At 44.5% G+C, this 24,989-nt stretch overlaps 3 protein-coding genes across 7 annotated transcripts in view; 2 read left to right on the top strand and 1 right to left on the bottom strand.

Moving 5' to 3' along the window:
* Positions 1-11,457, bottom strand: part of USP42 (ubiquitin specific peptidase 42) — a 17,826-nt gene extending 6,369 nt beyond the window's left edge. The window contains exons 1-13 of one of the 4 annotated variants that reach the window (XM_064153752.1): positions 11,283-11,457; positions 7,381-7,615; positions 6,448-6,648; positions 5,173-5,283; positions 4,910-5,012; positions 4,674-4,741; positions 4,453-4,523; positions 3,734-3,816; positions 2,934-3,045; positions 2,446-2,586; positions 2,142-2,242; positions 1,584-1,722; positions 121-861 (exon numbers count right to left, since the gene is read on the bottom strand). In XM_064153752.1, coding sequence (XP_064009822.1) covers positions 121-861; positions 1,584-1,722; positions 2,142-2,242; positions 2,446-2,586; positions 2,934-3,045; positions 3,734-3,816; positions 4,453-4,523; positions 4,674-4,741; positions 4,910-5,012; positions 5,173-5,283; positions 6,448-6,648; positions 7,381-7,606 — 2,097 coding nt within the window. In that variant the 5' untranslated portion in view covers positions 7,607-7,615; positions 11,283-11,457. Of the gene's footprint in view, positions 1-120; positions 862-1,583; positions 1,723-2,141; positions 2,243-2,445; positions 2,587-2,933; positions 3,046-3,733; positions 3,817-4,452; positions 4,524-4,673; positions 4,742-4,909; positions 5,013-5,172; positions 5,284-6,447; positions 6,649-7,380; positions 7,616-9,785; positions 9,932-10,471; positions 10,777-11,282 lie in introns of those variants that run through there. The other 3 variants (XM_064153753.1, XM_064153755.1, XM_064153754.1) reach the window with 3 other exon arrangements.
* On the top strand, positions 10,854-11,879 carry LOC135180916 (uncharacterized). Its single transcript, XM_064153773.1, has one exon. The coding sequence runs from the start codon at positions 11,235-11,237 to the stop codon at positions 11,877-11,879; it is 645 nt and encodes a 214-aa protein (XP_064009843.1). The 5' UTR covers positions 10,854-11,234.
* Positions 11,804-24,989, top strand: EIF2AK1 (eukaryotic translation initiation factor 2 alpha kinase 1). Of its 2 annotated transcripts, XM_064153767.1 has the most exons (15): positions 11,804-11,983; positions 12,455-12,613; positions 15,016-15,152; positions 15,851-15,882; positions 16,154-16,253; positions 17,489-17,569; positions 17,983-18,083; positions 19,680-19,730; positions 20,401-20,767; positions 21,609-21,720; positions 22,469-22,575; positions 23,434-23,554; positions 23,683-23,762; positions 24,131-24,364; positions 24,784-24,989. In XM_064153767.1, exons 1-15 carry the CDS (start codon positions 11,896-11,898, stop codon positions 24,904-24,906), a joined length of 1,893 nt encoding a protein of 630 aa, XP_064009837.1. In that variant the 5' UTR covers positions 11,804-11,895; the 3' UTR covers positions 24,907-24,989. The 2 variants fall into 2 exon arrangements, with proteins under 2 accessions (XP_064009837.1, XP_064009838.1); XM_064153768.1 differs by lacking the exon at positions 24,784-24,989 and having other exon boundaries at positions 24,057-24,225.

Raw genomic sequence — 24,989 nt, 5'->3', positions numbered from 1 at the left:
TAACAGCACAAAGTGTTACAATGAGATTTGTGCTCTGGGTTTTCTTGGTATTTCAGATTCATTAGGAATATTAGAATGCTCCCCAGGTGAGAAATTCTAGAGGGAAGAATCGAAACTTACTGTTTCAAGCAGTCCATTTGTTTTAGGAAAGAAAATCTCAGAAGGTTTAACAGGTTGGACTTGGCAAGTGGCATCATCAAGTTTCAGTCCGTTTTCTTTAGATTCATTATCTAAACTAATAGCACCATTTAGGGAATCACTTTTTGGCAGCTCATGCTGGGATCTCTCTTCTTCAGCATTCTGAGAGGAAGAATGGGAATTCTGCAACGTACGGACCACCTTTCCAATCAAAATCCCATTGGAAGATACTATGTTGCAATTCCTTTTGAACAAGCCCTTTGACTCCTCGGATTTTCCCCACGGTTCCGCACCGTAAGGGGCCGCGCTATCAGAGCTGAGTTTAGGGTTTCCATTTCCATTCACTGCTGGCTCAACAAAAATCTCCTCAGGAACTTCCTGTTTGGAAATGTTAGTAGCAACTGACATTGTAGATGCATTTGAGGTAGACTCTGCTGCAGAAGAATTTGTAATGGTAGATGAAGCTACAGGCTTGCTTAGGTCCTCATCCTCTGCAGCACCGCTAAGACAGTCAGCTTGTGACACAGTCTGACGTGCAGGCAATTTGTTATGAATACTGATAGTGATCTTCTGGGGTTTGGATGGATCTGGAATTGAAGGCCTGGCAATTGCCCAGTTTTGAACACAAGCTGTTGGTGGAGCTGAAGATGGCCTTTTTAGGGTAACACCAATGGTATTTGGATCCTCTTTTAGGGGCCCATTTCCATTCAGACGACTTGAGTTCTGTATTTAAGAAGAAGAGATTGCAAGGTGGAGGTGTGCAAACACTGTTTCATCAAGTTTTACACTAAGAATCCCACTACATATTTCTACAAATTGTCTCAACACTTGAGAGTACAAAACACCTCCCTTCAAATAGAAGTGGAAGTCCACTAATTGTGTTTTAATTCCTGCCTATGTTTTACTACTTAATGGTATCAAATGCACTTTACTCTCAAACCACTACCATTTGATAATGGTATCAAATGAGTATTACTTTTGAAACACACACAGACACCTTAGCTCTGGCTAAAGCTCTTCCTAAATGTATTTATTTTCCCCTCTAAACATTACCTGCAAACACCAGAATAATACTTCTGCTACTTGGAAACAAGACACTTTGTCTTCAGTGCACCAACTAAAGTGACACTGATGGGGGGCCAGAGAAATACCTTTACTTTTACCTATGTAAGCAGTAAAAGATTACTTAATTTGTCTCAAGAGTGTAGCTCTCAGTGTTTTAGAAAGCAGAGCTGGAAATGTAAAGCAGTGAAGTAACAAGGCTGCACAATTTAGGACCAGCCACAGTTTGAATGGTTCTGGCTGCAGCATGAGAGATGTCAAGAAAAAACAGAAGGAATGAAAACAAAACTCAAGATGCTAAAACCCAGTAACAAAACGCAGGCACACCAGAACTAAACCCAACCATTAATTTAGTGCTATTATTTGTTCCCCCCTCAAATTACCTTCATCATGTGAGGAGGAAGTCGTGGTCCCATAAACCCAGCCTGCTTACTGTTAGCCCCCCGCTGCCCGAGGAAGGAGCGGGGATAGGATGGTGCTGGCAAGTAAAACGCACGTTCTCCGAGGGTCAGGTCGTAGCGCCTTGGGGAAAGAGCAGACAGCTTAGCCTAGAGGTTTGATTTCAGCCCCTTCTTAGGTTAAATCCCATCCTGTAATTTTGTAGGAACTATTTCTATGGCACAGAAGACATAACCAAGACAACTAACTGACAATTGGATAACGATCCTCCTGCAGGGACTGTCCTTTTCAGAGCAAGAGCTCATCCTCACACCATCCACAGCTTTTATTTCTTCTCTTTTCTACAGAGAGCAGCGTACACAGCGCAGCCGTGCAAGGCCAGGAAATGAAAGATAAATCAATGACACAGGGAATTGCAGGTATGGCAGAACTGAATTACAGTAATCTTTTCGTAAGGCAGGAGTAAAACCACCTGAAAGTCAGAAAAACACCAGCAGCAGGAGAAGAAATCTATTCTGAAGACAGACAGTGTTTGTTATTACCTGATATAAAAAAGTACGTAAGCTTGCTGGTTGAGCACTGTCTTGATATCAGAGAGCTCTACTGAAGCATCATTCATTCGATACCAGAGTCCATTCCCAGCCTGCAGAGAAAGGCAATAAGATCTGTGGACGAACTGCAAGTTTTCCAAGTGGCACCACAGACAGAGCACTGTGGCACAAAAGGTACCAGAACAAGTCATACAGAGAGTGCAACCTTTTCAGCTATGACCACAGGTTCCCAGGAATGTCTTTATTTCTTTGTCAGCACGGATTTTGCCCTGTTCAAAATCAAGCTGGAGCCTACCTTGATGAAGCAGAGATAGTGTCCTGCATTACAGTTGAAACCACTATGCACCAGAACTGCATACAAAGCATAGATGAGAGGTTCTCCTATTGACTGCGACATATATGCTCGGAGATCCAAATATTCAGGGTATTTTACATCCTAAACACAGAACAAGAAGATCCAAAGGTTACCCTGAAATAGCCCAACAAAAACACAGACAATAATTACAGCAACAGATTTCTGATTCCTTTAAAGCTATCTGTTCTTAGAGAACACTTCATAACTGAAGTTGCAGTGGAATGTTGGCTACAGCATGAGCTCCTGCAGAGTAAGATAGGTTCTTATGGTTTATTCCTATTACAAAAGAAAACATAGTTGTTCCACCAACATTTCCTGGGCTATAGCTAGTTACTACCTGCAGACATTAACAACTTCTCCATCAGTTTCAATCTTTGAGAGAGAAATCTCCCATTCCAAGAAAAGCTGCACAACAGCTGCAAATATACCTTGTTGATTTTTCCACCAGTGAAATTTGCAAACCTCTTCAGTGATATTGTGAGAACGTTGGAAGCACGGTGTATGGTGTACCTCTTTGAGGCAGGAACCATCTTCTTACACCTTCAAGGCAAGCACAGACAAATGAGCTGCATATTCTTCTCCCAACAGCCAGACCAGGTTTCACCTCTCACACATGCTTATGCTGTCTGAATAACAGTTACTTGCATCTCATGTTTTCAGTTTTCACTGTTTTTGCACTCTATTTCCAAACACTCAGCCAAAAGCATGAAAATCACTCCCTTAGACACCAATGTATTGCTTTCCAAGTTTGCAGTTCTTTCAGTGTATGAATTCTACAAACAAGTGAAAGAACAGAGAGCTGTCTTGTTACCTTAAAGTCAAAAGATAACCTGTGCTTTAAGTCACACCACACATTCATAGAATCAACCAGGTTGGATGAGACCTCCAAGATCATCCAGGCCAACCTAGCACCCAGCCCTATCCAGTCAACCAGACCATGGCACTAAGTGCCTCAGCCAGGCTTTTCTTGAACACCTTCAGGGACGGTGCCTCCACCACCTCCCTGGGCAGCCCATTCCAATGCCAATCACTCTCTCTGTGAAGAACTTCCTCCTAACATCCAGCCTATACTTTCCCCAGCACAACTTGAGACTGTGTCCCCTTGTTCTATTGCTGGTTGCCTGGGAGAAGAGGCCACCCCCCTCCTGGCTACAATGTCCCTTCAGCTAGTTGAAGACAGCATTCAAAGTGTATCTTGTACTTGGATGTCATTAGTAAGAAATCTTACTTGCTGCACTTGTAGCTGTTTTCACCATCCAGTTGCTCTGGTTTCACAAATTGTTCTAGAGCCCTGGTGACAGAGGTAACTGCCTGGAGAAGTAAAAAAGGAGAGCACTAAGTCACTGGAAATGCAACATTTATAGCATTTACTAGTGGTTTATGAACCTCTCTAGATCCTGCTTGTGACCTACTGAGTGAGGAGGCACAGGCAGGGTAACTGAGCTTTCACCTCAGTGGGAGAAGATCCTACTTGAAAATGGCTAAGTGTTGCAATGCAATAACAACAACAGATGTGTACTGAAGCAGAATACTAAAGAAACATGACAATATCTGTGTTTATGTTGGTACAACTGCTGTTTTTCCAGCTTAAATCCTGGAGAGCATTTCCACAGCTTCCACAGAATAACAAAGTTCACGAGACTCCCATCCACCACCAAATTCTCTGGGGTTCACAGTGCCTGTTTAGAAGCAAAATGAACTGAGGAAGCTCTACAAGTCTTAAAATCCTAGAATCTTTTTGGTTGGAAAAGACCTTTCAGATCATCAAGTCCAACCATCACCTAACTGCCAAGTCTGGTCCTTTGGTACCACATCTATTCATCTTTTAAACACCTCCAGGGATGAGGATTCAACCACCTCCCTGAGGAGCCCATTTCAGTATTTAATAACCATTTCAGTGAAGCGATTTCTTCATGCATCTCAACACAGATTTGCAGAACATCTTACCTTTATATCCAAAGTAATATCAAGGAATGGCTCATAGGTATCTGAAACTGCTTTGCAGTTTAAGCACTTCACTGGAATCAAAACAAAAATGAATATCAAAATGTGAAGGAGGCAAAACTGTGCAAATTTCAACTATGAATACATATTACTGCAGCTAAACTACAAGGCAGACAAAAAGACACAGATCAGATGGAAGCATGGTAAGATTCTTAAACCAGTACCTCGAGATCTTAGATAGCCTCCAAATATCTGATAGATAAGGGTGGTGGCTTGGGAAGATCTGTCCAATCTGCAAAGAAAGCATAATCAGGCCTCACAAAAACTTAAGGCACAGAGTTATCTCTTGAAACAGATTTTCTTTTTAGGGAAACCACAGACAGAGGTTTTAATTTATGCTAATAAATAAAGGAATAAGAGGGGTTTGGGAACATGGCAAAGTTCATTTCTTTATGCTTACTTGGTGCTTCCATTCAAGCAAGCTTTCTGCAAAGCATCGACGGTGAAGCATAAGAATTCATGTGCGTCTTCCTGACTGCCAAAATGGAAATGTTTTCCTATTCCTAACAAAGGAGAAGGTTATAGGAGATAAGCATCATAAAGTGAAAGGAAGCCTGCCTTTCTAAAATACCTCTTCTTAAAAGTATCAAAGTAATTTCTATGCATTTTACTTTGCAAAACCAAACCAAACATCCCAGCCCGCCAAGCCCCGCGGTGACTTACTTTTAAGGCCATTGATAACAGATGTGGGTTTGATGGCATTATTGGAGCAACACAGGACCTGGTTTATGTGAGTTTCCATTGTACACATCATACAAAATCCTTCCTCGTGACCTGAAGTGTGAAAGAAGAAGGCAGCTCAGCCTAGTCAAATATGCCCTAAAACCACCTCCAGTCTTTACATTCCAGGTACAACATCCACCACGCAGGCCACGTTCTCCTTCTGAAGATCCCACACTGCAACAGTTCATTTCACAGGACAGTAGAGAACACAAATGTCAGTGAAGTCTGCCTTAAAGTGCATTGTCTGACAAGGAAGTACATACTTAGACTAGTCTAAGTAACTACTGCAACATCATTTTTTTGTGCAGGCTGACAGGGTTGCGAGCTCCACAGGCTGCAGAAGATAGGAAGCAGCAATATTGACACCGATGATTCAGCACGAAGAGCTAATGTGCATTATTCTCAGCACAGTGCTGTTGGGTGAGCTACGAGACAGAGATAAAACTCCTCAGGGAGAAGTGGAAGAGTCAAGTAATGTACTTATCATTATGTCTGCCCTCCTTTTGCCACAGCATTCTTAACTGAAATCCTTTCTATATATGGTAGGGAAATACAGCTCTGTTCTAGGAGTAAATAAATGCTGTGATACCAGACTAGAAAACACGCAGGTGCTGCTGTAAAAATACACATCTATGGATACCACAAGAGGCTCTTAGGCTGCAAAAAATTCAAACACAGAGATTTAAAAGGCCACAAACTTTTATCCAATTGCTATTTTTTACCCTAATTTTCCTCCCTTGTCCACTGGAACTCACAAGAGACTACCTTGTAGTGCTTTCTAGGGTGATTGCCTGTTTTTATTTAAGCAGTCAGCAGTGAACATAGTGTTTCTTGCAGGATTAGTGCATTCCAGGCTCCAGGCAGTAAAGACTGATATTTGACAGCACCAACACCCTCGATTTTACCACCTCTCCACCAGCAATAAACCCAGATGCCAAATGCTTATCAAATGCCTTACTTTACAATGCATACCATGATGCACGTGAGGGAAGGAGTGACCTTGTTCTGAACTTTCACTCGAGTGCATTAAGTGAACAAATGCACTTCATATGCTATTCTGAGCCTCAATGTGGTTGGAAAAGGTCTTTAAGGTCATAATTGAAGCCAGCTTCTACGGATAAACCGAGACAACTAAGGTTTCCTCACAGGTCTGCTGTTGTTCCTCCCCTTTCAGAGCTGTCCAACAGATCTCTAAGGGTGTCAGAAAGTACTCACATGACTGGGTGTGCTCGAGAGAAAGCATGTAATTGGCAAGTGGAGGGGTATAGGTCAAACACTGGAGAGTAGAGTTAAGGAAGCAGGTGTTGCCCAGGTTTTGCAGTCCAACTCCCACGCTTTGCGTTTGCTGCCAGTCCATACAGATTTTCTCAGGTGGAAACAGAATCCTTTGTGGTGGGGCAATTCCATCATTGACCACTGCAAGAAAATGGTGTTTTAAAAGAGATGTGTTGACTTTGAAAAGGGATAGTTGAGAACAGTGCAGTGTGCAGAACCAGCAGTGCTCCAGAACACTGAACCAGATGATGCACAGCTTTAACGCTGCCACTCCACTGGTCAACACACTGCTTTGGACAGCACCTTAGCTGCCTGGTCTACTCCTTCTGATGCAAGATAAACTACCCATCCTATTTGAGTAGCTTTTGACAGGCTTCTTTCCATCTATAGTCTGGTCATGAATTAATATAGTTGTTTGTTTTTTTTCTTACTGTAACTTACATCACACACTTGTAATTAGATGGCAGTAAATACAGGATCTAGCACAGAAAGATAAGCAAATAACCAGCCTTAGAGAGATCAGATCTCTTCCTGAGCACTCTTAGCATTTAAAGACTTGTGAATAATAAATCCACAAATAGCAGTGGCATAATGTACTTTTCTCTGCATAACAGAAACGACCTAGGCAAGTGAGTGCAATACAAAAACCCCTCTGCACAGCTGCCAGTCAATAGACAAAAACTAAGTTATGAAGATTGTAAGTAAGTTTTGCAACATCAGCCCCTTTCAGTTGCCTTAGGGGGGTCACACAGCACAAGTCTGCCACCAAAGTCTTTACGTGTTGTAGCCCCATTTTATAGCAGTGAGACAAAGAACAACAACTGCATTTTCTACCCCCGTTTCAGTCTGAAGAAGCGGAGAAGAGACACTTACCTAGATCTCTTTGGGCAAAAGGCTTAGATTTTTGAGATGACCTACAATAAATATGACCTCCAGGCCCTTTGTCCACAGAGACATTTGGATCTTCTGCAGGTGGCACCCGTCCCAGATTTGCAGTGCGGGATGTCATTTTCTTCGTACGGGGTTTCTTAGATTTGTCAGACTGCCTTGATGATGATTTTTTAGAGTTTGAAGATTTTGGCTTGTTAACTATGGTCATTGTTCATATCTGTAACAGAAGCAGAAGACCTGGTTGGCAGAAGAACACCAAGAAGTATCCCAGAAAGGAGAAATCTTGTCCCTTAGTCTCAAAGAAATAACTGAAGGAAGTGAATAACTGACAAGAATGATCAACAAACAACTAAGAAAAATCAACCAAACTGAAAGCTAAACACTCAAAGCAGCATTTTCCAGCAAACCTGTGTCAACATTGCTTGTAACAGCTCTACAGATGGTGACTGATGGGATTCAAGACACTTTCATGGGATTTTAATCCACTACAGTTATGAAGAGCTTTCTGTTCAAAGAAGCTGGGAGCAGTGGTGTGTTCAAGTGGTGGTCTGGTAGGATCCAGGAGGGGCTCTCTGGCCCATCTTTCAGCTCCTGGGAACCACAGACCTCTGAGTTAAAGATTATGGGATATAGCTCCAAGAAATCTTTGGAAAAAGAGAGCAAGAAACCACTAAAACACTTGAATATTGATGTCCACCTGGCTTTCTTCTGCCCCTCCCAGAAAGATTCGTTTGGATGCAGTTTTGGCAGCAGGACTTGCGGTATGTTGCACCTATTGCATTTCCAGCTCTTACTGACAAACAAAAAGATGACGACCCAAAAAAGTGTCTTTCCTGCTTCTGCTTAGGCAAAGCTGTGCAACTTTCCCTGGCAAACCAACAGGGAGACCATGAGGCATAAAAAGGAAGTGCTGGAGAGAAAAGAAAGCAAAGCAAGCCCTGGGCCCTCAAGGGCAAGAGCAATAGCTGAGTGCAAGTCCTTTTAGAAACGATGAGTAGGTTTCAAGATGACACTTCTTTTGAGATGTATAATTGTGTGAGCACAGAAAGCTGCACACAAGCAATTACCAAGTTGTAGATGTGTTTGCTACTATCCTGGGGCCTTTGCAAGTTTAGGGAAACCTGAAATTTAACTAAGAGGTTCAAGCACAAGCCATTTTTGTTACACTGAAATAACAGAGAACAAAGCGTGAAGGAGTTTCGGATTAATGGCACAACTGGATTGCTACTGCTAATAAAGGCAGATGAGAGAAAACACAGTAAATGGGAGAACTTCTGGTCCTACAAAACACAAATGATGTGCAATGCCCTTCCTCACATCTCTTCCCCTTTACATTTCCCATTTAAAATCCACCCTCTGTGCAGCTGCCATTTTGGAGTGGAAAATTCCCACTCATTTCACTCCGAGATGAAGAAGTCATCCTTGGTTGTTTTGGAGACCTAGAGGATAATTCTCAGGCTTCAGTGATTTGTAGGGAAGGATCCAGGCTTCAGGATGCAGATACCTGGGGCGTGTTTTCTCACCAGTTGAAATGGAAAGCATTTCAACAACAGATTTAAAACAGATTTGCGGGACAGAACTCAGAACCAAAACTGCAGTAAAAGGCAAACAGAAGAAGACCATCTCCAAATAGTGTTTCTTTGACAGACAAGGGAAACCTTAGGCAATTTTGAAGTTGCTTGTCTTGGACAGTCTTGTAGTAATAGCTGACCAAACAGCAAGCACTATACCAGAGCACATGCCATGACCTGAAGGCATCAATGAGATCCATCACTTCTTCAAATTATGGCAACAGAATTCTTAAGACAGACGTAACATCTCCGTGACAAAGAACCAGAGACCTCGAAAACGCTGAGAGCTCTCCCGTTGCTCACTATACACGCAGATCCAGCTCCTACCGCAGTGCTGAACAGAAACTTAGGCTGAGCCTCGTCTCCCTGGAGGGAAGTCCTAAGTGACGTTTTGCCGACAGTGGAATTTTTTTCAGCACCCTCGTCACAATCCACATCAGTTACAATTCCGATCTAAACCTTTGCATCTGCTCTCCAGTCTCCACACAGTGTATCACAACTCGCGAAGTTTTTGCACCAGATCCCACTGACAAAGCTGCTTTTCACCAGGGAGCAAAGAGTAATGAAAAGCACACTACCACCACACCCCCAAATACCTGGGTAGCAATGAGGCGCAACAGAAAACTACTAAAGCAGAGATGAGATGCAGCGCAGGCACGTTTAGCTCTCGAAATGACATGCCCAACACTACTACAAGCAAAACAAATCCCGGAGATGAATAAACACCACAAGCAACCCATCACATGCCGAGTTCATAAAGAAACTGTCGCTCACAAAGAGCCCAGCCACCAAGCGCAGAACTCCTTCTCACTTTACCCTCACTCGTAAGCCAGTGAAGTACGTGAAACACAGAGCAGCTTCAGACGCTCCCTGCCCCGGTGTGCCGGGGCTAGCAAAGGGTTTCTCGGCGCCCGCATTTCTGGGGGTGGCAGAGGGTGCGGAGAGCGCGGGCGCCCGAGAGCCGGTGCAGCCACGGCAACGCCGGTGCCCAGCTCGGCTTCTCATCCCGGGCCATGGCTTGTTCAGGCGGGCTCCGCAGCAGCGCTGCGTCGGTGACGGCCATAGATCTCAGGCTCAAAACCAAACCGTTCCTCTCCGACGCCCGCGTACTGCCCATACTGAGCCCGAACTCCCGAATCGCTACCCGCTGCTCTTCCTTTCGGAGGAACGGTGGCTCCTGGAAGCGCTTGGACACACCAAGAGCAAAAGCTGCTCCCAGGACCGGGCACAGCTTGCCCGCCCGCGCCAAAAACGCCCTCAGGAGCGGCGAGAGCCCAAATATAGCCCAAAGAAAAGCCATCTCAACACGCAGCCGAGGGGTACGGAGGAACGGCTCTGAAGGAGCTTCCTTCTCGTCTTGCCCTTCTCCCTCCAGTTCTCCCCTCACCCTAACCGGCCATAAACCCCGTGCTCCTCAGCCCCGCGGCTCCCCGCCCAGCTGGGGGCAGGCCCAGCGCCGTGCCGCACCGCCTCAACGCCCGCCCTCTCCGCACCGCCTTCACCTTTCCAGGCCGGAGCCAGCGCCTTTACCGACCGTCCGGAGGCAGGACCGCGGCAGCGGCTTGCCCAACGGCGACTCCGTGCCCATGGCAACGCGGCGGGGGGGGGGGCGGGGGCAGCGAGCGCCTAGGCGCGGGGAAGCGGGAAGGGGAGACAAATCGAACGCGGACCCTCCGAGCAGTAGGCGGCAGGCCCTGCAGGGTGCCGCCGCCTCGCCGCGGGACTCGGGGCAAGGGAATCCCGGCTGCCCTGCCACCCGCAGCGGGACGCGGCGAAGCAGAACCCAGAGCCCGCTCCAGGAGAAGGAAGAAGGCGGCGGGCGAGCGGGCGGGCGGGCGAGCGGGCGGGCGGGCGAGCAAGCAAGCAAGCAGCGCCGGCAGGACCTCGGCGCCTAAGGGAGGAGTTGGGCGCGGAGCGAAGGATTCGCGCCGGGAACCGCCACCCCCCCGCCGCGCCAGGAGGGGGCCGTCCTGCCGGCCCAGGGGGTGGCGGCGGCGGCGGCGGCTGGGCTGGGTCCTTTAGCCGCGTGCTGGGGACGGCGCCCCGCCCCGCCCGGGGGTCCCTCCCCCTCCGGCTGCCCGCCAGCCGGGAGGGCAGCGGCCGAGTGCCCGGCTGGCGCCCCGGCGGGGTGGGCCGGGCCGGGCAGGGTTGGGCTGGGCTGAGCCGGCGGCTCCCGCCGGTCTCTTTCCCTTCCTTTTCCCGGGCCAGCCCCTCCCCCCCAGCCCATTGATTTCCAGGCAGGGAGCCGCACGCGGCGCTGCTGGGATGTGCCAGGCCGCCGCCGGGCCCTGCTCTCCTCCCCAGCCCCATTACCTGGCTCGGCCCCGCTTGACTCGGCGCTGCCGGGTCTCCCTCGCCGCAGCCCCCGCCTCAGCCCGGCCCGCTCCGCCTACTGTTACAGCCCGTCGGGGAACAATGACGTCCCTCCGCCGGCCTCTTGCATCCGGGGCCCGGCGCCGGCCCGGCAAGCGGGCGGGGGGAGGAAAGGAGGCGGTGGCGGCGGCGGGGGGGAGAAGCGAGCTCCTCCGGGTCACACGGGGACCAGCACCGCCCCTGTGCCGCTGCCGGGAGCCGCTAGAGGGGGCTCGGCGCCCCCCTGCCAAGGAGAGCGGCCGTGGGCGCCGCGCTGAGTTCCCGCGGGGCTGCGGAGCCCCCCTGGGCGTGTTGAGAGGGGCCAGCCCTGCTGCCTGGGAGACGCCTCAGCTCCCCACGACGAAGCTGCAGTCTGAGTTGCTTCCTTCAGCCGTAGCGTTCCTGTGCTTCTCTGCCTTCCGGGCCCTATTTTCCCTGCTGCCATTTATTCTTCCAGTTAATGTTTTATTACTCCACGCTCAAAGAGCGCCCATAAACGCTGGCCCGGGGCCACCCGCAGGAAGGCTGGCAGGCCCCACCGGCCGGAGCGAAGGCTGAGGCCCCAGCGCTCGGCATGTGGCGGGGCGTGTGCCCGGCGGCCCCCTGCTCGGTGCTGCCCGCCATCGAGTTCCCTGAAGAGAACCCGGAGCCGCGCTTTGATGGTAAGCGAGGCCTGCGGAACGATCCGTTCTTGTGCGGGGTGTGTGGGGAGCGAGGAGGCAGCCCTGTCTCCGCGAGTGACCGCGGGGCGCCCCGCTCGGCAGGGTGGGAAGGAGGCTGGAGCGGCTGCCTTCCTCCTCTCCCTCCCCCATCGCCTGCAGGAAGCGGCAGCCGCGGAGGGTGATGCAAGAGCAGGCAGGCCCTTGGCAGCGCTCCCTGCCCTGCGGCCGCTGCGGGAGCTCCCCTTTAGTCGGGGACATCCTCGTCCTCTCCGGTTAGCTTCTTGCCGTATGCGCTGGCAAAAATCAACCTGATCTCTAGTGTGTGTGCTCGAGCCGTGGCAGCTCGTGTGGTGGTTTTGTGAGCCAGGACTGCGTTGAAGCTGTGTGGGTCGGTAGGTGGCTTTGATGTTTTGGTTAATGTGCATCTACCGAGACCTAAATTCATTCTTCTGACTTTTTTTTTCCCTCCAGAATCAGATGTGCCGGCGGAGCTGCGAATTGCAAATGGGTCCCAACAGTTTGTCAATTTCACTTCCACCATTCAAAATCAGCTGCTGCTCGTGTCACTTCTGGAACATCTCTGCCACATGTACACACGCAACCCTGTTCGTTCACGGTGCTTGTTCCGAAGTTAGTAAGAGTAGTTCCTTCCTGTCCCTTAAACTGCCTTACCCCAATACATGCCAGGGTTTTCTGTGCACTATTGCAGTGTAATGTCAACACACATCTGTAGGTCTTACCACATTAAGACAAGTTCTGAGAAGAGGGTGACTATCCTCATCAGCTTAATTGGAAAGGAAGACCTGTCCTGGTTTTGGGAAGAGTAGCAGAATATTGTTGCAAATGCAAAGATCAGACAGTTCTGTTCCAGCTCAGTTATGTGAGCTGCATTGTGGGGTTACTGATCAATACCTGCTTGAACATGAGCCAGCAGTGTGCCCAGGTGGCCAAGAGAGCCAGTGGCATCCTGGCCTGCATCAGGAATGGTGTGGCCAGCAGGAGCAGGGAGGTCATTCTGCCCCTGTACTCTGCACTGGTTAGACCACACCTCGAGTACTGTGTTCAGTTCTGGGCCCCCCAGTTTAGGAGGGACATTGAGATGCTTGAGCATGTCCAGAGAAGGGCGACGAGGCTGGGGAGAGGCCTTGAGCACAGCCCTACGAGGAGAGGCTGAGGGAGCTGGGATTGGTTAGCCTGGAGAAGAGGAGGCTCAGGGGTGATCTTATTGCTGTCTACAACTACCTGAGGGGTGGTTGTGGCCAGGAGGAGGTTGCTCTCTTCTCTCAGGTGGCCAGCACCAGAACGAGAGGACACAGCCTCAGGCTGTGCCAGGGGAAATTTAGGCTGGAGGTGAGGAGAAAGTTCTTCCCTGAGAGAGTCATTGGACACCGGAATGGGCTGCCCGGGGAGGTGGTGGAGTCGCCATCCCTGGGGCTGTTCAAGGCAGGATTGGACGTGGCACTTGGTGCCATGGTCTGGCCTTGAGCTCTGTGGTAAAGGGTTGGACTTGATGATCTGTGAGGTCTCTTCCAACCTTGGTGATACTGTGAAAGGTGGCAGGATAAATTACCTACCTGTTAAATCTGATCTAAACCACACTTAGGAATTTTGTAAGATCTTTATTAATTAATAGCTGTAGTTTAGTCTTCAGTGAATATTTTTAAACTACATTCTGAAAATCAAAGTAAATACCTCTTTAAAATCCTTCATTTTCCTGGCAAGTCTTCTGATAGGTGTTGGGGAGCTTGCATTTTCAGCTGTGCAGTGTTTGTTTTGAAATCTGACCTTTTGATATGTGACTTATCTGAAGTACTTTGTAAGCACATTCTTAATGGAGTTAAGAAACGATCCTCAGGGTTTTTACTCCTTACTATACTTCATTGTTGAAAATAAAATCCAACGCATTACTCATACTTAATATGAGAGTCATTTGTAGCATGCAGTAACAACAGTGCAGACAACTCATTTTGTCCTTCATAGAGGCCAATGCAGAAGTTTGGTCCTGGGTCTTACTGTAATCTCCACCGAATGCAGAAATATTGGTGGAAAAGAAGGCCAAACATTTCCTCCTTTTGGGAAGGGAACAAAAAACCCAACCTGGGCATCTTCCAATGTGTGTAGCAGCTTAGCTTCCTCGTGAGCTTCCACAGAAAATGCTGGCCCTGTGTTGGTATAGCTTATACCAGCCTCGGAAGTGGAATGGGCTTATGAATAAAAGCAATAAATACTGCAGTGATCATAGCTGGTTTGTGGTTTTGTCTGGTATATTCCTGTGGGCAAGGGCAGGTTTTTCCTACTTTTCCAGTGTGTGTAACTGTTCTCCTAAGGTTTGCATAGCAAAATTCCTGAGTTCTTAGAGGTTCACTTCCAATAAATGTTATTTCCTTTAAAAGATAAAGTAATAGTCTGGTGGGTTGCTTTTTGGTTTTTTAAATAGTGATACCAGAGAGGTGTGCTCAAAAAACTGCCAAACAGGTTTAGGACCTCAGAACTCTTTCAAACTTGAGGACATTTTTATAGCATCTTTACAGCTGCATCCATCTCTGGTGATAGTTTCTCCTGTCTGCCATGGCATTGTTTTGTGCAGCTCAGGAGGTGGAAGGAAGTGGCTTTGTTGTTTACTGTGGACGTGCACAAATGCTGGAGTTTGTATAGCACTTGCTGTAAGTGTGACCTCGTAATGGTGAACATGCTTTGAATTTCCTTTTTTCACTGATCAAAATTAGTCCAAGGATAAAAAGCAAGTGAATGGGTGAATGTTTGTATAATCCACCTGCTAAGATAGAGAAGAGGAGATGTTTGTGACCGTGAAAGGGCATGGTGAACAAGGATTACACAAAGGGATTCCCACCGAGCTTGGGTTCAGTGTTTATTGCTAAATCAACAGCATTGGTGTAGGAGTGACTGAGTGACTGTTTAGTTTTTCACATGTGTAATCTTTCAGATAAAGTTTCTCTTTTTGAAACCAACCATTCAGATGATCTCGTTGGCAGGCTTTATTTGATGTGACCTTTCTCTGTTCCTTTGTACAGTACTCCGTCAGGCTTTCACAAGAACAGGGTTGCTCTCCCCTTTTGCCTTCTGTGATGAGTTTAGTACTGTAAGACTGCAGCATAATAGAGCCATTACTGAACTAATGAAAGCAGCCGATCGACAAATCCTGCATGGGGTAAGCTTTGCTCAATTTCTTTGCTAACCTCTGCATCAAGGAATGAACACATTACTGCATCCAAAGAAGCTTTTGTTCTGGGCTTCTTTTAATGTTGGATTGGGCCTTTTAAATGATTATATTAAATGGTACTCCCCTCCTGGCTTAGCCATTTGGGATGGTTCTGGTTCTGTAGGTGCAAACCAGGAGTATTTTGTTCCTTATTAACTAGATTTTAATTCATTATAAAATACAGGCAAGGTGTTCTAAACTGAGCTGGAGCTTTTTCTGTCAGTGAACAGACACCCATTTTCAACTTGTAACTGTTACAGTTGATTATGTTAACACCCTCAATATTAGTAAAGGGCATAATTTGTATGTTGCATAATGTGCTTCAGGCTGAGTCAGAGCGGTTAGCTTATCTGGCTGTTTGAACTAAGCTAGTTAATTTTGTCTTAAGCACATTTTAGAGCCCTTATTTTATCCTCTGCAAGTTGAATTCCAAAAGGGCAGCAGTCTCTCCAGTTAGAGCTGTTAGCAGATTGCTAGTAGGGTAATAGTTCAATGTGGTGAAGCTGTCTGCATAATGAAATGACTCTCAGTGGCTTTTTTGGTTTCCAAGAACAAGTAGTTTCTAATTTAAACTGTCTGTGCTGACACCTTGGTAGACCTGGTATTCTGTGGGGCATGTTTTTATGCTGTTTTTTGTTGTTTCACAGGAACTTGATAATGGAGATTCTCATGCAATTGGGTATGTATGCAAAGCACTGAGAAATACCAAACTCCCTCCCTGAAGTTCTGTGCACCACTCTGAACTTAAGTAATACTTTGTTTTGTATTTTGGCTCTGAAACATAGAAATCAAAGTGAAAATCTCTCTTAAACTCTCAAAAGGACTTGTGTGTATATTTTCTTCTTTTCCTAATGTAAATAGCATTTCTAGATTGTGTGTGCCCATGCCTTATATGATGCTTTCCTTAGAAGTTGTGATTTAGGTTAATGCAGCCTGACTTTTTTGACCAGGGAGACAGAGGTACTCTTTGAAGGACAAACTTCACGCTACTTGAATGAATTCGATCAAATCGCAACCCTAGGGAAAGGAGGATATGGAAAAGTATACAAGGTATTCTTTACCTTCCATCTGTAACTGATCACTTTAATTCTTCTTTGAAGTGTAGAGTTACTGTTGTGCCTTTCATTTTTCTAATTTTCCATTGAATTTTCTAATGGATTTTTTCAGTGGAACAGGTGCAAACCTGCATATAGAATCAACCAGGTTGGAAGAGACCTCCAAGATCATCCAGGCCAACCTAGCACCCAGCCCTATCCAGTCAACTAGACCATGGCACCAAGTGCCTCATCCAGTCTTTTCTTGAACAACTCCAGGGATGGTGACTCCACCACCTCCCTGGGCAGCCCATTCCAATGCCAGTCACTCTCTGTGAAGAACTTCCTCCTAACATCCAGCCTAGAGCTCCCCTGGCACAGCTTGAGACTGTTCTATTGCTGGTTGTGTGGGAGAAGAGCCCAACCCCACCTGGCTACAATGTCCTTTCAGGTAGTTGTAGACAGTAATGAGGTCACCCCTGAGCCTCTTCTGCAGGCTGCACACCCCCAGCTCCCTCAGCCTCTCCTCACAGGGTTTGTGTTCCAGGCCCTTCACCAGCCTTGCTGCCAAATTGAATATTGAACATTGAAAGATGTTGGCATTTTGAAAAACACTTGTAGGTTTTTCTGTTTGCCAGATGTCAGGATGTGTCAGGTGCTTTACTTTGTGCATTTTTACCTTACTAGAGTGAATGAAAACTCCTGTTTCTTGTGTGAAGTGTTGTGATTGACTTAAAGCAGCCACAGGAACTGTTAAGTCTGCACACCCAATGTTCCAGTTGTGACTGCTTGACGAAAAGGCAGTTCTAATGTGGAAGTAAACTGCCCAAGCCAGTGCTGAATTGTATTAAGTACTTGTAGCACATGGCCAGCCTAAGGTCCCCCATGTGGTGTGTCCACATGGAAATTACAGTTGTGTTCTCAGAGATGAAGTCAGAACCTGTTTAAACCATTAGTAGGACCTGATCTTACAGGACCTATCAGCATTTTTTATTGATGGAAAGACAGCTGCAAGGCTCTGTGTTTCACAATGACTGGATTACAGGTTTGCAATTCTGAAAGCAGGCAGGAGTTACGAGTATCCTTATCTTAGATAGGTGGGGCCTAATCCCATTTCCAGTCTCTGGTACAGGTGGGAGGTTGTGAATGGAATGCAGAAATGACTTTTTAGAAAACAGTGGGTTCTAAAGGATTTATTCATTGATATAAACTCATTAATATCTAATTCTGTTTTACTGCAATGGTTTTCAGGTCAGAAACAAGTTAGATGGTCAGTTCTATGCTATTAAGAAAATTAACATTAAGAAGGCTACAAGAAGAGATTGCATGAAGGTAATCTTTTTCCTGGGTTTCATCTCTTTTAACTCCCTGTCTGCTGTGGCTGATTCTGATTTAATTTAATGATGCAGTTAATATTTCCCAAAACATCAAAAATGTTAGCAACATTTTTGATGCTTTCTGAGTTTCTGAAGATTTGACTCTTAACAGTACCTAGGAGAAAAAAGAAGAGAGTTAAATGAAGCATTTTCTTAGCCTGAATTTGATCATCTCTGCAACTATGAAAACAATAATTTGGTTTCTTTTAAAGCTTCCAGATTTTCTCCATTGCTTCAATAATTTTGTCTATTCTTTCTCTGTGAGAAACTGTTGGGTTTGCTTCTTTTTCTTTTGTTGTTGTGATTTTGGGTCTTCACTAAGCACTCAGAGCAAGGAGCAGTCATACTGTTTCTTTTTGGTCCTTTTAGGTGCTACGAGAAGTTAAAGTGTTGGCTGGGCTGCAGCATCCTAACATTGTAGGTTATCATACTGCTTGGATGGAGCAAGTTCAAACAGTACGTCCAAAAGGGAAGTACAGCATATTGTGTAATTCTTGCTTGTAAGCTCTGTACTGTTCTTTGCAGGGCTGTCATCTCTGATGGTATAAAGTACCAAAAACAAATCTTCAGAAAGCAAGCTACAGGGCACCACCAGGTCCTCGTGTCCCACTGTGTGCTTCAGGCTGCTGCCTGATAATTTATCTGTTACTTTATGATTAATTTGGAATTTTGGCAGTGTTAGCTTCACTTCTGGTAATGTATGAGGAAGATTTTAAAGTTGTGTGAGGTTGGGTAGAATGCAATGAAAACCTTTGAATACAGAAAGTGAGTTGACTAGAAGAAGAATAGATACTGGGGAATGAGCCACTTCAGATTTTGGGGGAAAAGCAATGAAAAGGAGCAAGAACCTCATTAATCTCCTACCACATTTTGCAGTCTGAGAGCTGTTACAAAACTAGAATAAGTCATCCACAATGCTTCTCCTCCTATTGGGAAAAGAGTTTAGAGAACCTATAAGAACCTAGAACTAAATACTTTAAGAGTAAAAATAAACAAGCATTTCTTCTTATTTTGCTTTGCTCAGGAGAGTTTTTGATGTGATAGATTGTATTTAATAGTTCTGCAGTGACACAGCAATCTGGTTTACTGTTTACCAGCTGCTGTCTGCAGTGACTGAGAATTTAACTACTTTTATGTTGATTTCACACTTTGTTTTCTGACCCTTTTCTTCTCTCTTCTATGTCTCTCTTCTGAGTGCTTTGCACCATTTGTCCTTTGGCACATTTGTGACCCTAATCCCTTGGTCCCTTTCTTTCCTGTCCTTTTCTGGAATGCCTTTAGCAGTTAAAGTCCTTTGATCCTCTCTTAGTGGGAGGTTTGCTTATGCTCTGTCTGACTTTATTGCTTTCCAAGTCGGTGACTTGACACCCAGTCAGCTGTAAGCACAAAAGAAAGTGCATAGGAAGTTGATAGTGTAGCAAGACAGACAAGATTTTTTAAGTGATGATACTGAGAATCTCAAAGCATGCAACTTTTTAGTGCCTAGAGTACTTTTTAAGTACTTAATAGAGATAATATGAGTACATAAGTAGATGTATAGGTAGGGCTTGCCATACTTAATGGTTTCCAAAATTAGTATTTAGTATTTGCCTCTGTGCTAAAACTGTTGGGTTTTTTTTCACATAAATATACAATGGTAATGAATTATTTCCAAAATATCAAGTGTTTTCAAAACATCAGCAGTGTGATGCAAGGGGTGGTGCCTTGTGGAGTTGCTTCATTAACTGTATCATATACATTATAAGCCCTAATGTTGAACAGCCTAAATTGTTAAAGGTGAAATCTACATAAATAGCTACAGGAGCCCAGTACAGCCCTTTCAGTGAAATCACACAACATGTATTAGCTTTTTACTGAAAAGAAAAAAGCAAAAACATATTAGGGTTGATTCATAGTAGACTAACAAGCACCTTTTGCAGCAGCAGAAGTAGAGAACTCTACAGATACTGAAGTTAAACTCCATAAGATGCTGTAGCTTACATGTTGATTTATAATAAATATATTCATATATTTATATAGCAAATATATTTTTGTGCAACACCATATTTACCTTTTCTTCCAACAGGTAAAACAGTAATGGAGCTGCAGCCATTATGCCTGGAGCAACCAAGCAGCAAGTGAGTGTTACAAATCTCAGTGATAGTATTCATTTGCCTTTAATAGGAGGCTTTTTAAAAGTAACTTTAAGGGTCCAGCTGCACAAGTGCTTTTTGCTTCCATACAGTAACAAAAATAACAAGTCTTAAATTGTCCTTGTCATTGTTTCTGTTGTTGTGTAAGCTGAAAAATGTTACTGGATAGTTCTCCCTTCTTCAGATCTCTCAGCTCCTGAGTGCTTTAGAATAGCACTGGGCTTCAGGTTTACTTCAGAAGTTCTTCAGAAGTTGTATGCCATCTAGCAACACTGATTAGTATGGTGGAGTCTTATTAGAGTGGTGAGGCCCTCTGTTTGTCTGGAGTGTTGATTAATCGTTTTTATTAGGAAATGGAGTCCCATGAGAAATCCTTTCTCACTTTAAGAGGCTGCAGATGTACCTCTGAGCAGCAAGTGCTGTGACCTAGGGCTCTATCCACGAGCTGTCTGGGTCAGCTATGAGAAATCCCTTCTGGGGGAAGGTATTAAAAAGGCTGGAGTCTACACTGCCTGCTTTTTTGCATTGGGAAGCAGCTGAAGTATTACTCTGTAATGCAGTTTGCAATGGGAAAAAGAAGTTTTCAGGATGCTGTCTCACAAACAGATGATCTAAAACTGTGTACATATCTTGATTTCTCTCTCTTTATTTTCAGTGACCACTGTCACATTCAGAGTGTGGAAAGCGGTAGTTCAATTATCTTTGCTGACCTTACTTCACAGGAGAAGAAGTCCTATGACAGTACCAGTCATAGAAATGGTAGTGAATCAGTGCAGAACATGGATCTAAGGAATGATTTTATGAACAGCAGTAGTAAAGAATGCATGAAACCAAATAAATGTGAATTATCCATAGGATTAAAAAAAGACTCTTTAAGTAGTGGTAGCAGTAGATCAGCTGATGTGAAAAATCATTCAGCACGTGGACCTCATTCTAATCTGGATCAAGAAGACAGTACTGACAGTAGTTCCTGCACTGAAGAACACTCCAGGAATGATGTAGCTCTCTGTGGAGAGTTTGAGGTAAATGTGGTTCTCTCTGTCTGGTGAAGTATGTTTGTAAAGCAAAGCCGATCATAGGAACTGGTAAAACTTAGCATACAAGGAGATTTCCATGTCTTAGCTGTCTTGGATACTTTCTGAGTAGTCACCTGAACAAAAAGCACTACTCGTGCATTAAAAACTTCAAACTTGAAAGTTGACAGTCTTCAGCATGTGCTAAGGAAGGCTAATTTGGCTGTTAGTGATGAAAGTGCCTGGGTGTGTAACGTGGTGCCTGTACAGTGCAGGACTACAAGTGAAATAGAGACAGAGCTGGGCAGGGCATTGCCACTCTGCCCACGCTTCTTAAACTTCGCTGGTGTTCATCTCACTGAAATGCTTTCTGTAACACAGCCAGATCTGGAAGGTTTCAGGCTTCTGCTACCATCTGGAGTGCTCTCTTGCAATAAATCCAGGATTTAAAGGTGTTTGCTTGAGTTGTCCAGGTTATCAATTGAACTAGTACATGGTGAGAAATTGAGAGTGAAGTTAGACACTCATGCTAATAAATCATAACATTCCATGTGAATAGGTTAATATTTTTCTCATCTATATTAATATACACTATTTTCTTAAGCCAGAATGAACCTCTGTTTAGTATGTCTGGAAGCTTTTAAACTCTAATTGGAATATTAAGGTAGGTGGTTGGCTGTTTGTTAGCTTTTATCATAACAATTGCTAAACTACGTGAGGAACAAACAAAAAGATAAAAAACAAAGAGAGTAGATACTGAAGGCAGCAGATTAGTGATGCTGTATCTGCTATCAAGGAAACACTGTTGACATGACAGTGGCAAAATCATGGACCGTTACTTTTCTGCCAGGTGGAATATCGTTTGATGCTTCACATACAAATGCAGCTGTGTGAACTATCCTTGTGGGACTGGATTGCTGACCGGAATAAAAGATGCAGTGAGAGAACAGAGGAAATTTCCAGTAAGATTCATCACTGTCTTGAAAACTTTACTTATAAAGCAAATATCTTTCTGTTTTTCCTAATTGGAAGGCCTGATGTTACTTTTTACTCCAGCAGCTTATGTTATGGATCTTCATTAGGTTTTTATTTATTTACTCAAATAGCTGGTATTGAATCTCTGTATGATGTATGTTGGTAAAAGAGATCTAAGCTCATGAGTTTTAGACAGCTCTTCAGAAAAGAATGAGTGTATGCCTGAGGCATAGTTGTTACCTGGAGAGGTCTGTGCCCAGGCAACACTACCTACTTGAAATACAGTTTTATATTGACAGAATCTGCTTTTTTCTCAGTGAGCTGTTTAAATAATTGAAATTTTCTTTGGTAGTAGTCTTGCTGCTACAAAATAGAGCTCTTCAAAGGCTCTGTCTGTTGTGAAAAACATATATACATCTTTTGCTCCAGAGGTGATACACATACTTCATAGAATACCAGGTTGGTCGGGACCTCAGGGAAAGGCAGAAACTAGGTAAGATGGCCTAGCACCACCTTTAGAGGCAGGCACATATTCATGCCTCCTGAACTTTCTCTTTTTTTAATGTCAAGGTTAGGGGCTTTTGCTATTTCAAAAATAGTGTCTTCAGCTATTCTCATTCTGCTACAAATGTATTCCACATCACAGATAAATAGAATTCAATGAGATACACCACTATACATGTAAATAGCTCAGTAAAATTACCTGAAATAATTGAGATTTTAAATTGGTTTCAGATCCATATCACCTTGTGGATGTCAGCTGGACAGTGAAAATTTTTCAGGAGCTGGTAGAAGGAGTCTGCTATATCCACAGCATGGGAGTGATGCATCGAGACATTAAGGTAAGTTCATCGAGTTACCACTTGCAGTTGAAGAAAACAAGGATGACTGACATGGGAGAGTAAAAGCCACTTCATAGTTGAGATGACTTGGACTTAAGAATTTAGCTATGGAAAAAATCATTTGTCTGCTCTACACCAGTATCATACTTTCTTGATAAGCACAGTACTTAGTTACATTGACTTAAAAGTATCATACTTTCTTCATGATAAGCACAGTACTCACTTACAGTGACTTACAAGTGAATTATGGTGACATTCTGGAAACGTTTTCTCCTTTCTGAATTGCCTTTCTGTTCTGAACAGGGATGGTCATACTGGTTTTGTTTCAGTCTTTCTTTCACCAGGGTAGGACCTAAATTACATAACTTATGTTTTCTAGGCTGAAAGCCCCCATTTCTGACAGCCTTTCTTCATATGAGAGGTGTGCCAGCACTTTGATAATTTTTGTGGCCCTTCTCTGGACCTGCTCCAGGAGATCCATGTCTGTCTTGTGCTGGGAACCCTGGGGCTGGATGCAGTGCTCCAAGTGGGGTTTTATGAGAGTAAACCACAGGGGGAGAATCCCCTTCCTGGTGCCACACATTTCATGTGCCCCAGGATGCAACTGACTTTCTGCTAGCTCATACTTTTTCATGCACCAGCATCCTCAAGTCCTTCTCTTGTAGAGCTCCTCAAAGCCTAAGATTCTTACTGAACGATTAGTGGTGTGTGTCTGAGGTGAGAAATAACATCTGGTTATGGGTTTTGTTTGTACCAAGACAAAAGTCACATTCAAAATTATCAATAGATGTGATTTTATACACTGAAAACAGTTGAAATGTCATAATTCCTGGAGATTGTATGATTCTTACTTTGTAGCCCAGAAACATCTTTCTGTACGGATCAGATCATCGTGTAAAAATAGGAGACTTCGGATTAGCCTGCAAAGACCTTCTGTGGCATGATGCAGACCAGTGGTTTAAGGCAGAAAGGGTAAATGGTAAGACAATAAAAGCTGAAGGGAGTTTTGGTGTTTAAGTTTCTATGATATTTAAACCATTAAATTCTTATGTGAAATGGTAATAATGTAGCAGTAGCTGAGCAAGTCTGAATTGCCTTTTTTTGAAGGACTGACACATACTTCAGGAGTGGGGACTTGCCTCTATGCCTCACCAGAACAGCTGCGGGGATCTCACTATGATTTCAAGGTAGGGGGGACTTAAAAAATTTTCTATTAACATATGAGGCTAGAGAACAGGACTAAAACAAGCCTTACAGAAGAGAAATGCAACATATTTGGTAAATACAGAACTAATCCTCATGCTGTTACTCCTAATGTTTTCGTTGACACATGGATTTCAACTCTTCTTTCTACTTTGCTACTAATGCAAAAATTATTTCCAAGATCACCTTAAGGAATGTCTCTAATTGAAGTGTGTTTCTGTAGTGGTGTCATGCTTTCTGTATCAGTATGAAACTTGCCATTCAACTTTTTCTTATAGTGCAATTTTAAATGAGAAATCCAGGAAATAAAGCCAGCAGTTACTCCACAGCTTTTTCTTCACCCTATTATCAGTCAGACATGTACAGCATGGGCGTTATCCTGCTAGAACTCTTCCAGCCGTTTGGAACAGAAATGGAAAGAACAGCAGTTCTGACACAGTTAAGGAATGGCCAAATTCCTCACACTTTCTACAAAACGTGGCCTATCCAAGCCAAGTATGTTAAACTTCTCACCAGCCAAAGCTCCACAGAAAGACCAACTGCTGCTCAGCTTCGTGACAGTGAACTATTCCATACCCCAGAACACGTAAGTTACATCAGCAACCTCAACCGCTACAGCATAAAGGCAATGCTTTGTTTCTCTGCCTGTGTTGTTTTGAATCTGTGTGGTGGAAACTGATTAATCAACAGTGGCTGAAATACTGGAATGTTTCAAGTGTCTTTGCAACGAGATACATGTTAAAGTGTAGGTACTTTATGAAGACTGCACCAGTTAACACAACTTGAGGTGTTATTATAGGTCAGAAAAGCTTTTGAAGCTTTTCATTAGCTCCACAGAATCTTTATTTTCTTTACGACACCTTTTAGTGGATTCACTTGTATCACATGCAGAAAAACTGTGGTGCTGCAGCGTGTGGCTGTAGTGGATTGCAAACAACTCAGATAGATGGGCAAGGATAAAATCTTACTAACCTGTCTGTGAAGTAAACCGCCTCTCCTTTTCAGGTTATTTCCAGCCTACAAGAAAAGGTGAGGCAGCAGGAGGAAGAAATAGAGAAACTCCGAGAGAGAATAAGATTACTTTCGGAAGGACGAGATGAACACCTGAGACTGGGTTCTTCTGTTTAAGTACAGGAAGAATCAACCTCAGTTGTATACTAAGTTATATAAAATTATTCCCTTTTTTTATTACATAAAAATATTTAAACTCA

Source organism: Pogoniulus pusillus, chromosome 13, assembly GCF_015220805.1.
Source record: "Pogoniulus pusillus isolate bPogPus1 chromosome 13, bPogPus1.pri, whole genome shotgun sequence".
Taxonomy (NCBI): domain Eukaryota; kingdom Metazoa; phylum Chordata; class Aves; order Piciformes; family Lybiidae; genus Pogoniulus; species Pogoniulus pusillus.
This window is presented reverse-complemented; position numbering and strand designations above follow the sequence as displayed.